Source organism: Cyprinodon tularosa, unplaced genomic scaffold, assembly GCF_016077235.1.
Source record: "Cyprinodon tularosa strain WSP-4 unplaced genomic scaffold, ASM1607723v1 ctg766, whole genome shotgun sequence".
Lineage (NCBI taxonomy): Eukaryota > Metazoa > Chordata > Actinopteri > Cyprinodontiformes > Cyprinodontidae > Cyprinodon > Cyprinodon tularosa.
In genome coordinates this window covers 118,321-131,648 of record NW_024039525.1, presented here as the reverse complement: position 1 = coordinate 131,648, position 13,328 = coordinate 118,321, and the positions used below count along the sequence as shown (strand labels likewise).

Genomic DNA, 13,328 nt, shown 5'->3' with positions numbered 1-13,328 from the left:
TTTATTTTCCTTTGTTATATCCTGAAACTACTAGTTGCTTGGAATGTCTTACAAGATTTTATAAAAGCTCAATCTTTGACCTATATATTGTGCTTGTCAGTTAACACTGACTTATATGTACGTATTTCTACTCTCCAGGTGAATTGAAGACACTGCAGCCCCTTGACAGGGAGGAACAAGATGAGCACAAGTTCCGAGTGCGAGCACTAGATGGAGGAGGACGATATTGCGAAGCTGAAATCCACATCACTGTGGAGGACGTCAATGACAACTTACCTCATTTCTCATCCGACTCTTACTCCCTCACAGTGTTTGAGAACACAGAGACTGGCACATTTGTTGGAAAACTGCAAGCACATGATATTGACACAGGTAAGGAGATTTTTTTTTTTTTGTACTTCAACAGAAAGCTGAGTCCGTTGTGGTCTGATACATGTGATGTTAAGTCAGTCGCTTAATGTCATTTTAATTTAGCTTTATTTTTAAAATGTCACTGAAAATGAACAGTTGGTATCTATTTCTAAACATTAGGCCTTATTTTAGAGAATACCATTTAACATGCTTTCACATTCCCACAAAAGAAGTAAAAATTTGCAGTTGAAATGCAATGTATAGTCATTATAGCCATGATTTTCCCAAATACAAAACAAGACTTTTTCATTTTCTTGGATTCATTCCATGGGTTGTCTTTTTTTCAAGAAAAAGTTTAATGCATCACTTGACACCAGTTTTTTTATCCATCTTTTTTATTTTCGCCACAGACGTATTTTAAACTGAATATAGTGTGAAAAGGTTCTTAGGTAAGAATGAAAACTTGTCACGGTTTGAAAGATCCTTTTTTCTTCCATCATCTTCATTGATTCATGAAGGAATCCAGGATCAGCATCTCCTGCAGATTATATTTTTCAGAGCTTGAAGAAAAGTTACTGGAGTTAGAAAAATTATCTATGGAAAAAAAGAAAACAAATGAAACATTCTTTTATCACTCACCCATTGAGCCATCCATCCATCCATCCAATTTACATTTAAGGCTGACATATTGGATTTGTAGGTGGGACCATCTGTCTTTTCTGTTTGGAATTCCATCTTTTCAAGATCTCACATTTAAAATGTTCAAATTGAAAAGTGGACATGAACGTCTCAATAAAATGGCATGTAAAAAAAGAAATATTACCATATGTTCCGGACTATAAGCTGCTACTTTTTTCGCACGCTTCCCAATTTTTTCCCCCAACCATGCGGCTAATAAGAAGATGCAGCTTTTCTGTGGATTTTTCTAACCGCCAGAGCGGGAAGTCAAAGTTGGAAATGGAAGAATAAAGGACTAATTTTAATTTAGCACAAGAACATGCTGGCAGCAGGCATGACCGAGAACAAATGTGCCTAATTCACACATTTTGACATTTATTTTCGGCAATATAGCTGCCGAACCAAGGAAGAGACTGGGCTCAACTCCTAAAGAGCTGACGAAGCCCCGTCTTTCAGTAGAAGCTCTTACTAGTGCGAGCCAACAAGCTAATGGGAGCTAGCAGTCTTCTACTCTGGGGGCTATATGTAGAGCTCCCCCTACAGGTTTGGTGGGAGAAAATTTAGTAGATATCAGTGGGTTATAGCCCAGTGGGGCTTATTTATGTACAATTCCAGTTTTTTTAAATAATTAAGTGCACAAAATACCAGAAAATACGGTAATAAAAACATTTCCAGCCCATAACAAATCAATCGGCAACAAATTGTTAAATAAAATCTTTTCTAGCTGAACTGACCACTCAACCCATTTTATATTATAGCCGAATTTAAACGTGCTCACAAACACGCAGATATTCCAGCAGAGACCAAAAGACAACTCTTGATTGGTTGCCTTGACCAGGCACACACAGAGGATGGCAGGAACACTTGATCCACAGTCAACTACATTTCATGAATCATTTCTTTATTTGGTACTTTTTCTTCTGTAACAGACTGTTTTTGGTGCCAGAAGTACTTGTCATGCATGGAAAATTTTGTTTCAACTATGCATCCATTTCTACCCAGATTGAGAAATGTTCCTTTGCTACTTTTACAACTGACTGTATAAAACTTTTATTATTTTATCTACTCACAGTATGATGTGGAGTAATTTGGTTTTGTATCTGTAATAGATATTATCTATAAGCTGAAACTCACTCATAGTTGTTTTGGATTAATCAGGAGTGATAATCACAATCTGTCACATTTTATAAGACAAATTAGCAACACTTTTGGAGGATACAAGGTGTTTTTACTGTCTTTATTAGAGCTATTAGATTGAAAATAGTAAACAAATGCCTATATATGTAGTTGAGATCTGAGCATTGTATTAGTTTTTGCCCTCATAAGTGAAGAAAATATCTGTAAATAACAGTCTTATAATGGTCTTAGCACAGGTAGAAGTTTGAAGGAACAAAATAGCATCACACAACTTTAAAAAGAGGATAGAGACCGGCACTAGAAACTAGATTCAAGTTCAGAAGAAACAAACCGTTAGAATACTTAGTGTTTAGTTTTTTTTTCTTTCAGCAAGTTGTTAAATATTTTAATAGCTGTCAGCATGAAGGATATGTTGCAGCGGTATGTCTTACAGTGGACCCTTCAAAGCCAGATGAAGAGAATTTACAGGATTGTCTTAGTTTAAAAAAACATGTTGTTTATGAAATCATTTCTAGAGTTTTCTAGAAGAGTAACCAGGACAAAGCTGGCCTTCTTTATTAGCCTTGTCGAGCTTTTTGGCATTATATCAGAAGACATCCCACTCTTCACAACAGACTTATTGTAGATATGCAGCATCCTGCTGCAAACACTGAACTACCTAACTTCTTAAAAAAGTACCTTTGGTCTAACCTTTCTGGGCTTTACAGTTGCTACTCCATTTGAGTCTGTTGTTTAGGTGAGAATTGAAGTATTTATACTCCGTCTTCTTTACACCATCTTTGTTTCCTACTGTGGTAATAAAAGATAATTGGTAGAAAATAAACTTGCAAATTACTTGTGAGCTGGTCTAATAGTTTAGTCACACTAACCTCAGGTGATTTCCAGAATGTACTTTGACAGTCGATCTTTACTATTAAGGCGTTTACACATTCATCTTGGCTCAGTGCTGACTCGCTGTGCCCTTATTATCTTCTCGCTGTAGAGCTGCATTAGGCTAAATGACATGGGGGAAGGATAACAAATGTGAAATTTTATGAATGATCAACCCCTAAAATTAAAAGCTCCATTACACTCTAATGAAATTTCTCTCTCTTCAGGCTAAATTCTCAAAGGGGAGGATTGCAATTTTCCATTTACCTAGCGCATCACCATGGGGGCCACATATTTATCTCAGGCGTCTCCTCCTTTCAGTAAACATTGCCAATCACTAAGAGGCTCACACATGGATAGCTCTGAGAGCTTAAAACCTTCCAATTTAATAGCCATTGGAATTACTTGAGATTTTTTTTTCTAGCAGACTGGTGGACCTGCCTTTCCAGATTGCTTTCTGAGTTTACTGAAGCAGGACAACCAAGCTCGAAGAACCGTTTCAGATTGTTGACTGACAGAGAATCAACTCTCTGTCTCGTTCTATTTTCTTTGGGAGTGAGGCTGCTGACAGAGTGAATAACATGCCTGAAAAAGGCCCCTTAGAGTCAAATGATAAATGGTGTAAACAAAGCTGGCATTAAGACTTCTTGTTGCGCATGCTTGGTTTGCAAAAATGCGTTTTAGATTTAACATATCAAGGACGAGAGCAATTTCAGAAGTGGAGGAAAAAAACAATGTACACCCTGAAGTTTAGCCAGAGGCAGGTAGAGATATATTATATTTATACATTTAGAGTACATTTTTTTGTTTGTCTGTGTAGTATTTCTTGTTTGCTACAAGCTTCAAACACTGCACATTTGACTCAGATACTCTCGTAGAGAGCCAAAAAAAAAATGTAGGTTTGACCCAGTTAACACAGCCTTCAATCGGTTGTCTTTCTACTGAAGCATGAAAATTTAAAATCTAATATAATTCTCCTCCTCAGAGAGAAATATTGCATTATCCCCCATACTTTCTGAATTTTAAAAATGGACTCATTCTTGGCACTGCTTGCTGTGTGCCACAGTCTTTGTGATCTCTCTATGATGTCTGTTCCTCACCCACATAGTTGCTCTCCCAGTTCAGCCTCCCGTTACAATCTCTGAGAGGCAGCACTTATCAGTGCAGAATGATTATAAACCAAACAGAGACACAGAGCCAGACTGGTGCCCTTGATCTGTGATAAACTTCAAAATTCCCTCTCTGATTCTGCTTTTTTCTTTATCTCACCACCTGGATTTAAGTGTATCTCTTTGCCCCTGGCTCTGCAATCTTATTTCGTTTATTCTGCTTCTAAAGTTCTACTATTTTGGGGGAATTTGAATGTTTCTTTACTCCCAAGTAAAGTCTTTACAAACTCCCTGCTTTTTTATAACCTATTATTGGAGAATCTCAAATACTTTGGTTGTTAATAGAAAAACAATTTCACAAATTCACAAACTGTTTAAAAAATCTTTTATAAATTGCATAAACTTTTGAAATCATATTCCAGTCTAGCTTTAATTTGTCATTGTTAATTCATTCATTCACTATCTTTCACCAATGCACGATTCGACCACTATTCCCTCTGAGGCTATAATTACCACAGAACCAGGTGGTAATTATAGCTGCTCCAGTGAGTTCTGGGTCTTCCATAGTGTCTCCTTGCATCTACCTCTTTCTTGATCCCACTATGGGAACAAGAAAACGCAATACTTGAAATTCTTGAAGCAAAGACCGCCCGCCGGCCTAGAGGGACAATGCACATTTTAGGAAAACTACTATAGGCATTTGAAGTAATAGAACAAACTGTGCCATAAACAGCTTTCATGTTTGCTTAAATTAAGCAGGTCTTTTGTCTTTCTAAGCTGATGAGGACACCCTGCATGTGATATCAGCAGCCATTTCATTTTCTGTTTATACAGTAACAGCTTAATTAACCAAATGTTTTCAAGCTCTGTTTAATTTTCAAGATTTCAGCCCAGGGACAAAGATATGCATCATTAAAGTAATCATATAAGACAATACAGGCAGATATATTATAAAACAATTCTCCTAAGTCTCATCAAGCAAACATTTTCTAAATGTTCCTATCGGATGAAAGTGATGAGAATCCATATAACGGGGTTCCCTACGGTCATCTCCCCAGCGTTATAATGAGATCTAGACAGGATGGAGGGCACTCACCTGATAAATGGGACTATAATAACATATTCCAAATGGAGACCACCTGCAGAAAAGGATTATGATTATTATCGTTATCAGTCTTTGTCTTGTTGCTGGGTACATCACACTTGTGGGAGGACATGAGTTATGAAGATGGCGTAGATCAGGCTTTTACAGCTGGTGTTCACAAGCAGCCAGTGAACCATGGATCATTTACAGTGCTTTTCAAAGGTATTAAAACCCCTTTAAATGTTGCATATTTTGTTTTAGAGTTACAACCACAAGATGCAGAGTATTTGAAATGGAGCTTTAGTTATGAACCAACACAAAAGTACTTCCTAATTGCAAAAGAAAACACAATGCATTTAAAAATCTTGAGGGACGGTCATTCCCTGAATAAAATTAAAACCTTTTGATGATCTCAGAAAAAAGCAGATTTTTTTTTTTTTTTTTTTTTTTTTGCATTATCTGAAAAAAATGTCATTCTCTCTGTGACACATTTCAGATTTTTAAACATGAAAATTGGTTCAAAAGTAAAATAAGTGACAGGACTTTACAGCACCGATGAAGCAGCAATTAACGGGGGTTAAAAGGAGGATGCTTGTTCCCGTTGATTTAAGGGAGGGATGACATTCTGTCAGACACTCAAACCAATTAACTCTAAGCTCTTAATGGAAAAAAGAGGGGTTGCTTAAGTCCCATTAATGTTTCCATTTTGGAAAAATCACTGAATCATTATTTTTGGTCATTCCAGGTCTTAATAGTGACATCGTCTACTCCTTGGCTGACTCTGCTGACGGATTCTTCTCCATTGACGAGCAAACCGGTGTGATAACCCTGGAGCGCCCACTGGACCGTGAGGTGCAGTCAGTTTACAGTCTGAAGGCTCGTGCTAGCGACCAGGGCTCTCCACGTTATTCCTCACTCTGTGAGGTGATAGTTTCAGTGCTGGACATCAACGACAACCCACCGGTCTTTGAGCACCGCGAATACACAGCCAACCTGTCAGAGGATGTGGCCATGGGAACCCAAGTTATAAGAGTACAGGCATCAAGCCGTGATTCAGACGCTAACGGAGAAATCTCCTACAGCATCATCAGTGGGAATGAACATGGCATGTTCAGTGTGGACCCCCGCACTGGTAAGTAAAAAAAAAATGTTTTATTGTGATCTGTCATTTCATGTTTCCCAAATAGAAGCTAAAGGTTTGAGCTTCAGTTTTGTTTTTGATTTCATCCAAAAACTATCAGCTCAGATTTGAATAAACTTACTGGATTATTTAGAATCAGTTCATCAAACTGGTGCCGTCTAAATTTCTGAAGATGATATACGTCATTAATCTGTTATTAATGGAAACATTCTTCTTCATGATATTACTTGTTAAGCGCAACAAGAAATGTTTCTGATAATAGTATTTGCAGTTTCAACAATCTCATTATCATCTAATATTAAAGCATCATCTACAACGAAAATATGAAAAATTATTCAATATTGCAATAGCTCTCTTCCACAATAGTTGCTAAAATGTAAACAGAGCAATTTAATAAAGTGATCCTCAACATTTAGGATTGGGTATAAGGGGATACCAAAATAGAGTAGGTTTGACAAGTCTATATGTAGTGTTTCCTGAGCTTGTCCAATTCTGATGTATTATAAATGGTAAAATTGCATTGCTAATAAAATGTTTTTGTTTTTACAAATAAAATTAAAGCTCATCAATCTCAAGCTATTCTAAAAACTGTTCAGCATAACATCATCCAGTTCACCTTTGACCTACCTTTGATCCTCTTTCACCTAGAAACAGTTAAATGCAGTCAGGACGATAACAGAACCCCTCATCATGGAAAGAAGATGTTCCTATGGTTTTCTTTTTCCTACCAAGTACCTTGAATACAGACAGATTATTTAAAATGATTTTTTTCAGTGCCTCTAAAAGACTTTGCCCCACTAGTTTTTAGGTTTTAGTTTTTAATTTGGCATAATTGGGAGATTGCTTTAAGTTGTTTAGACTTGTATGTGGATACTAGGCTCTGACATCCAGCATTCATTGACCACATCTGCTACTCCTAACAACTGCTTGGGTTAACTTCACCAGATAATGTAATTCTGTAATTTCCCTCTGGGATTATTAAAGTATGTCTGATCCTGATTCTGATAAAGATAGTTTGATACAAACAGTGGGGATTTTTAGATTGCTACCTTTAAATCTTCTTACAGGAGAACTGTACCTCAACAGGCCTCCACTATGATAGATTCCTCAGAAATAAAAACCTAAACAGTAATAAAGCTGCAGTTTTTTGAGAGGCTCCTGGTTACACACTTGACCTAATTTCCACAGATTTTTTTGTAGAAAAAATTGCCATAAGATAATTTTGTACAGAAAACATTTGTGCTTTGATCTATACTTCTTTTTTTAAGCTACATTTTGAAACATTTGATTCTTTTAATTGAGTAAGCACAAATTCCTGTTCCCTTGCAGGTGACGTATTTGTGATTGAGGCACTGGACTATGAGGCCTCCCATGAATACTACATCACCATAGAGGCCACAGATGGGGGCTCCCCTCCACTCAGCGACATTGCCACTGTAAATATCAACCTCACTGATGTTAATGACAACCACCCAGTCTTCAGCCAGGACATCTACACTACCGTCATCAGTGAGGATGCAGAGCTCGGGAAGACAGTATTAACGGTAAGGGCGTTCATATTTTTTCATAAACAAAACCGATTTTTCTTTTTGGTTACTCAAAACAGGTATGAAGGGGTTGATATGTTTTCATAACTCCTAATTTTCTGTCAGCCATGTTCTCCCTCTGCTGTTTATTTCCTCACTACTTTCCACATATTATTCGCTTAATTATCTATCAATTATCTCCACCTGTGGCAAACGGCCATCTGGTGCAGCAGCTAAATTAGGGGCATACTGTCATTAGGGGCATGCTAAAACCCAACAGACATCCTATATAGTGTAAGGTATGAGTAAACTTTAGTCAGGCACACAAATTGAGCCCCACTCACAGTCTGTTATCCATCTATCTCAGCTACTTGAATATAAATGAACCGTCAAATATTTGTTTTTAATGCATGCCATTGTCTTATACTTGTAAATCCTTTCTGTGTGCTAATTTCCCCAGGGATCCCTTTCTGAATTTGACATTTATTATGGTGTTTAGCGTTATGCATATAGAATTTGTTGTGTGTGTGTGCTGTGTATAAGTAAAGCTGCAGGGTTATAACAAATCTGCCGTGGCCCTTTGAAATTTAGCCAAGTTCAAATACTGTGTTTTATGATGTAAGAAAAAGCTTAAAAGTGAGCAGGAAAATTCATAAGACAACAATTACTTAATACAATGAAGCATTTATCCTACACAATTCAAGTGAAAACAGTTTTTTTGCATATCTTTGGTCCTCCAAAGGCAGACTTACTGTTTTTATCTATTTTTCTTACACTGACATAATAACAGAGAGTTGTTAACTGAATTATTATGGGATTTTATTGAACTCTAAGGTGATGGCGGAGGATTCTGATGGACCATCCTACAATCACATTCGCTACTCCATTGTCGATGGCAACCAAGGCAGCCCATTTACCATGGAGCCGCTACGAGGAGAACTTAAAGTTGCTCGCCTGCTGGATAGAGAGAGAGTGAGTGGAGCAGCATTGCTGACTGTTTTTAATCCATTGAGGAAGTTATTGCAATCTTTGCATAATCCAATAGAAGTCATGCTAGTCTTAATTGCAAGAGTTGTTCTGTGACCTACATTATTAGTCCGAAAAGCAGCTGCGTTTATTTACAATGCATTCTTTGTCTATGTTTCCATCAGACTTCAGGGTACACTCTGAAGGTGGTCGCCGAAGACAATGGGGTGCCTCCTCTGTCCAGCACTGCCATAATCAACATCGACATCTCAGACGTCAATGATAACCCGCCTCTTTTCTCCCAGGCCAACTACAGCCTCATCATCCAGGTGAGAGGGGGAGGAAGCAGAGAGCGTAGATTGCTGATTAGAGTGAAAAAGATAGATCAAGAGGGAGAAAGAGACGATGGGGCTGCAGGAGGGATTGCAGCCGACACAGAGAGGGATTAAGAGAGAAAAATAAGGGAAGGCTTTGCAAGGAGAATATCAAGAAGCAAGTAGGAGGATGAAGGAAGAACAAAGGTAGGAGGAAGGAAGAATCAGGGGTACTGAAAGACAGAGGTTGAATTTAAAGTGCAAAAATGCAGATCAGGGATGAAGGGAGTGACTGAGAATGAAATCTGCTAGGTGCATGGATGAGAAGGGATAGCTTATTAGAGTAAGGGGGATGGATGTGAGGCATTAAAGGAAGGTACATTAATGGAGTGGAGAAAGCTTGGTAGAAGAGTTTTCTTCCCTGCCCTTTTAAGAAGACAAAGAAGAGCAATACATGAGGTAATAAATGAGGGGGTCGATGCAATAAAAATAACTGATGAACAAACTCACCATTTGTGCACATTTAGAAATCATGTATTTCTATCATTAGGACTGTCATACTGTTTCTGGAACGGGACTGTGACTAAAAAGGCAGAAGCATGGCACAAGTTGTAGAGTTTTTATCGATGTTTGCCCGCTCTGGTGACATGTTGAAATGACACCAGTGTTGTTCCCACACATGGAATGAGAGGAAACGTACAAAATTCTGCCTCTGCGGCTTCATGTGTCATTTCTTAATATGCGTTAAGTCATCTGAGATATATATTTTTAAGCTTTAGATACTGAGGTTATTTTAACTGGAGCTCCTTACCTTTAACAAGAATAGGGCAAGCTTTGGGTCTCTTTTTATTAACAGGGCACATCTGAGCTCCCTTCATTTGTGAAAAATTTCTCCAATATTAAATATTGATCAATGTCCAGATTACCCTTTTTTATTGCATGAGTCTACGATTCGGTTTAAGGTACACTTGTGGCTAGTATTTTGTGCATCTTTAGAAGCAGTAATTTCTCTCGCTAATGCATCGAAAGCAGCATAGACACAACAAAGAGATCAGGTAAACAGGAGCGTAAAGCATGTCACATCCACGAGCAAACCTAGAGAATGTGATTCATATCCCTATCTCCCGAACTGACCTATGGATCCCATAAAGTCAACTGTGGTAAATAGAGCTTCTTATTTTACACTTTGTGAAATGGGACGTGAATGTGAAAGAAAAAAAAAAAGTATCCATTCTTTAGTCATAGTTTTATTGTAAAACTTTACATAGATTTATACATAAATGATTTTGAATACCTCTGACTGGCTTCAAATTCTAAATATATATTTACAGTATGTAACTAATGCACACTAATCATGGAAACTTGTACAGTGCATCAGACCTGAACGTTCCTAAACCATTTTACTGGTTCTATAGTATGCCCAATTAGGGGTTGATCAAAGTAGTAATTCCCTAAGATCAAAGCCTGGGAAAGTCTCAGGCTATATATATATATCTGCACACAGCCTCAGGAAGATCAATAGTTTTTTAGCACTTTTTTAACACAAATGAATGTAATAGTGAGGTTGAATGTAAGGGATTCAGCAGAATACAATAAAATACAATTAAATAGAATAAAAAAAAACACAAGATGTGTAAACAAAAAAAGATATTACCTCTCCTTTTGTCCATTTTATAAACTAGAAAGTTCATCATTAAAGGTAACATGGTTACATATAAAAGCTCTTATGAAAACCTTCCATCACTCACCAATTTTACAGCATAGAGACTTCATTGGCCTAAGAAACTCATAAAAGAAATCAGTTGTTCACTCTTTTCAAAAATGTAAATGGCTAAGTTTAAAGCATTATATATATATATAAAGATTCAAAAGATTATGCTCTTTAAGTGCCTGTTTAACCACAAAACCACCACATTTATGCAATAGAGAAAGCAATGATTCAGAGTAAACCCTTTCTTTTGATTACAGCTTCCACATCTTGTCTTACAGGAGAATCAACCAAAAGGCACAAGTATTCTTCAGCTGGCTGTCAGTGATCGAGATGCATCACATAACGGCCCACCTTTCACCTTCACCATTGTGGATGGGAACCATGGCGGAGCTTTCCACATCAATCAGCAGGGTTCTGTTGTGACCACAGGGGTACTGAGCAGGAAAACCAAAGAACACTACCTACTTCAAGCACAGGTGAGTCACAGAGCCAAGGTGATAAAGGTGGGGAGTTTGCAGTGATTTAACTGTCGAGCTGCAGCAGACTACTGTTCATCTACATATTCTCCCATCTGCCTACCAATGCTTTTCTTTAAGCTTCTCAATCACCTAAGTTTGCCAGAAGTATTTACTAAGAGCTTGTAGCGCTGAAGGAAACCTAAGAAGAGTAGCTGAATATAAGAAGACATTATGTCTTGAGTGCACCTTATAGAAGACTACTGTAGAAAGAAGACAGCAGCTTTGATTTGGCCTCATTCCGTGTTACCTCAGTGGAAGGAACAGAGGAGGAATGTGTGGGCAGATGGGACATGAAAAGTGTGATGTCGTTGTGCACACATTCAAGCTCAAAGTTGAGTCATTATAGTTGTTTTTTTATTTTTTTCACGCTAAACCAAATACCAAAATCTGTGAAAGTGTGGTTGTTAAAATGTTTGATCTCGTTAATGTTTTGTTGGATCTGTCTCTGGAGCATTTGCGATATGTGGATGTTGTTAACTGAGTGAATGGGTGAGGAGTAGAAGAGTTAGATTGCCCTCTGGTGTTGGAAAAACGGAAAAGCTTCATAGTCTTTTTTTTCTTGTGCAGGTGTCAGACAGTGGCAAGCCTCAGCTCTCCTCCACTGCCTTCATCAGTGTGCGCATCATTGAAGAGAGCATTTATCCCCCAGCTGTACTTCCACTGGACATTTTTGTCTCTGTTGCCGGTGAGGAATACCCCGGGGGTGTCTTAGGAAAGATTCATGCCACTGACCAGGACATCTACGACACCCTCACCTACAGCCTCGCTCCTTCAGCTTCGCCATCTGTGGATAAGAGTGCAGCATTGTTTTCAGTGTCATCCTCAGATGGCAAAATTATCGCCCTGCGGCCTCTGGATGTGGGCCACTATCCTCTGAATGTGACAGTGACTGATGGACGCTTTACGACTCCCGCGGACGTCAATGTGCACATTCGTCAGGCATCCCGTCAGGCCCTGGACAACTCCATAGCGGTGCGCTTTGCAAACATTGCCCCAGAAGAGTTTATTGGGGACTACTGGCGTAACTTCCAGCGAGCGCTCAGAAACATCGCCGGGGTCAGGCGAAGTGAGGTTCAGTTAGTGAGCCTTCAGCCTGAGCAAGGAGATCTGGATGTCCTGTTGACCTTGGATAGATCTGGCAGCCCGTATCAATCCCAGGAGGTAAGTTCCTTGAGGAATTTCATTGTTTTACCTATCAGATGTGTTTTGTTTACATAATGTAAAAGTCATTGGTCTAAATTTAAAGAATGGATGTTTTCAGGTAACTTAAAAGCAAATAAAACCTATTTTTTCCTATATCTATTCTAAATTTGTACCCTTGTCAGTCATTGCAGTTCTGTCTTCAAGGCCTGCTAATCTACAGATAAAGAAACTCTTAAGTGGTACTTATCATTCTGTCTGAGTCTTCTCCTGTTGATTATTCCCCAGGTCGTCTTCCGCAAACTGAACTCTTCTGCGGCTGTGATCGAGGACATGATTGGTGTCCGCATTGTGCGTGTGGTTCAGAAGCTGTGTTCTGGGCTTGATTGCCCGCTACACTTCTGTGATGAGGTTGTCTCCCTGGACAAAACCAGCATGTCAACCCACAGCACTGCCCGCCTCAGCTTCGTCACCCCACGGCATGTGAGGACGGCCTCCTGCCAGTGTGACGGTAATTTAATCACACTAGAGTATATGAAGGGTTTTTTTTCTGTTTAAGTTCCTGTTTCTAACTGTGACAATTGTTATGACATTCAGGTGGCAGATGTCCTGTGTTGAACAACCTGTGTGAAAACAACCCCTGTCCAGAAGGGATGGACTGTGTGGCTGACCCAAGAGATACTGTTTATAGCTGTGTGTGTCCTGAGGGCAGGAAGGGCAAATGCTCCGGTAAGAATGCTTCTCTTTTTATTATCCCTCATCACACCTCTTACTATCTTTGAT

The 13,328-nt window shown here is 38.6% G+C and overlaps 1 protein-coding gene across 8 annotated transcripts in view; it reads left to right on the top strand.

The window, feature by feature from the left end:
- Positions 1–13,328, top strand: part of fat1a (FAT atypical cadherin 1a) — a 99,126-nt gene that overhangs the window by 71,647 nt on the left and 14,151 nt on the right. For all 8 annotated transcript variants that reach the window (XR_005279427.1, XR_005279428.1, XM_038270544.1 and 5 more), the window contains 9 exons: positions 139–372; positions 5,975–6,361; positions 7,700–7,914; positions 8,731–8,868; positions 9,048–9,191; positions 11,166–11,363; positions 11,973–12,566; positions 12,834–13,056; positions 13,143–13,274. Coding sequence is in view for 6 of the 8 variants with exons in the window: in XM_038270544.1 (XP_038126472.1) it covers positions 139–372; positions 5,975–6,361; positions 7,700–7,914; positions 8,731–8,868; positions 9,048–9,191; positions 11,166–11,363; positions 11,973–12,566; positions 12,834–13,056; positions 13,143–13,274 (2,265 nt within the window). In the remaining 2 variants the exon portion in view is untranslated. The remainder of the gene's footprint in view (positions 1–138; positions 373–5,974; positions 6,362–7,699; positions 7,915–8,730; positions 8,869–9,047; positions 9,192–11,165; positions 11,364–11,972; positions 12,567–12,833; positions 13,057–13,142; positions 13,275–13,328) is intronic.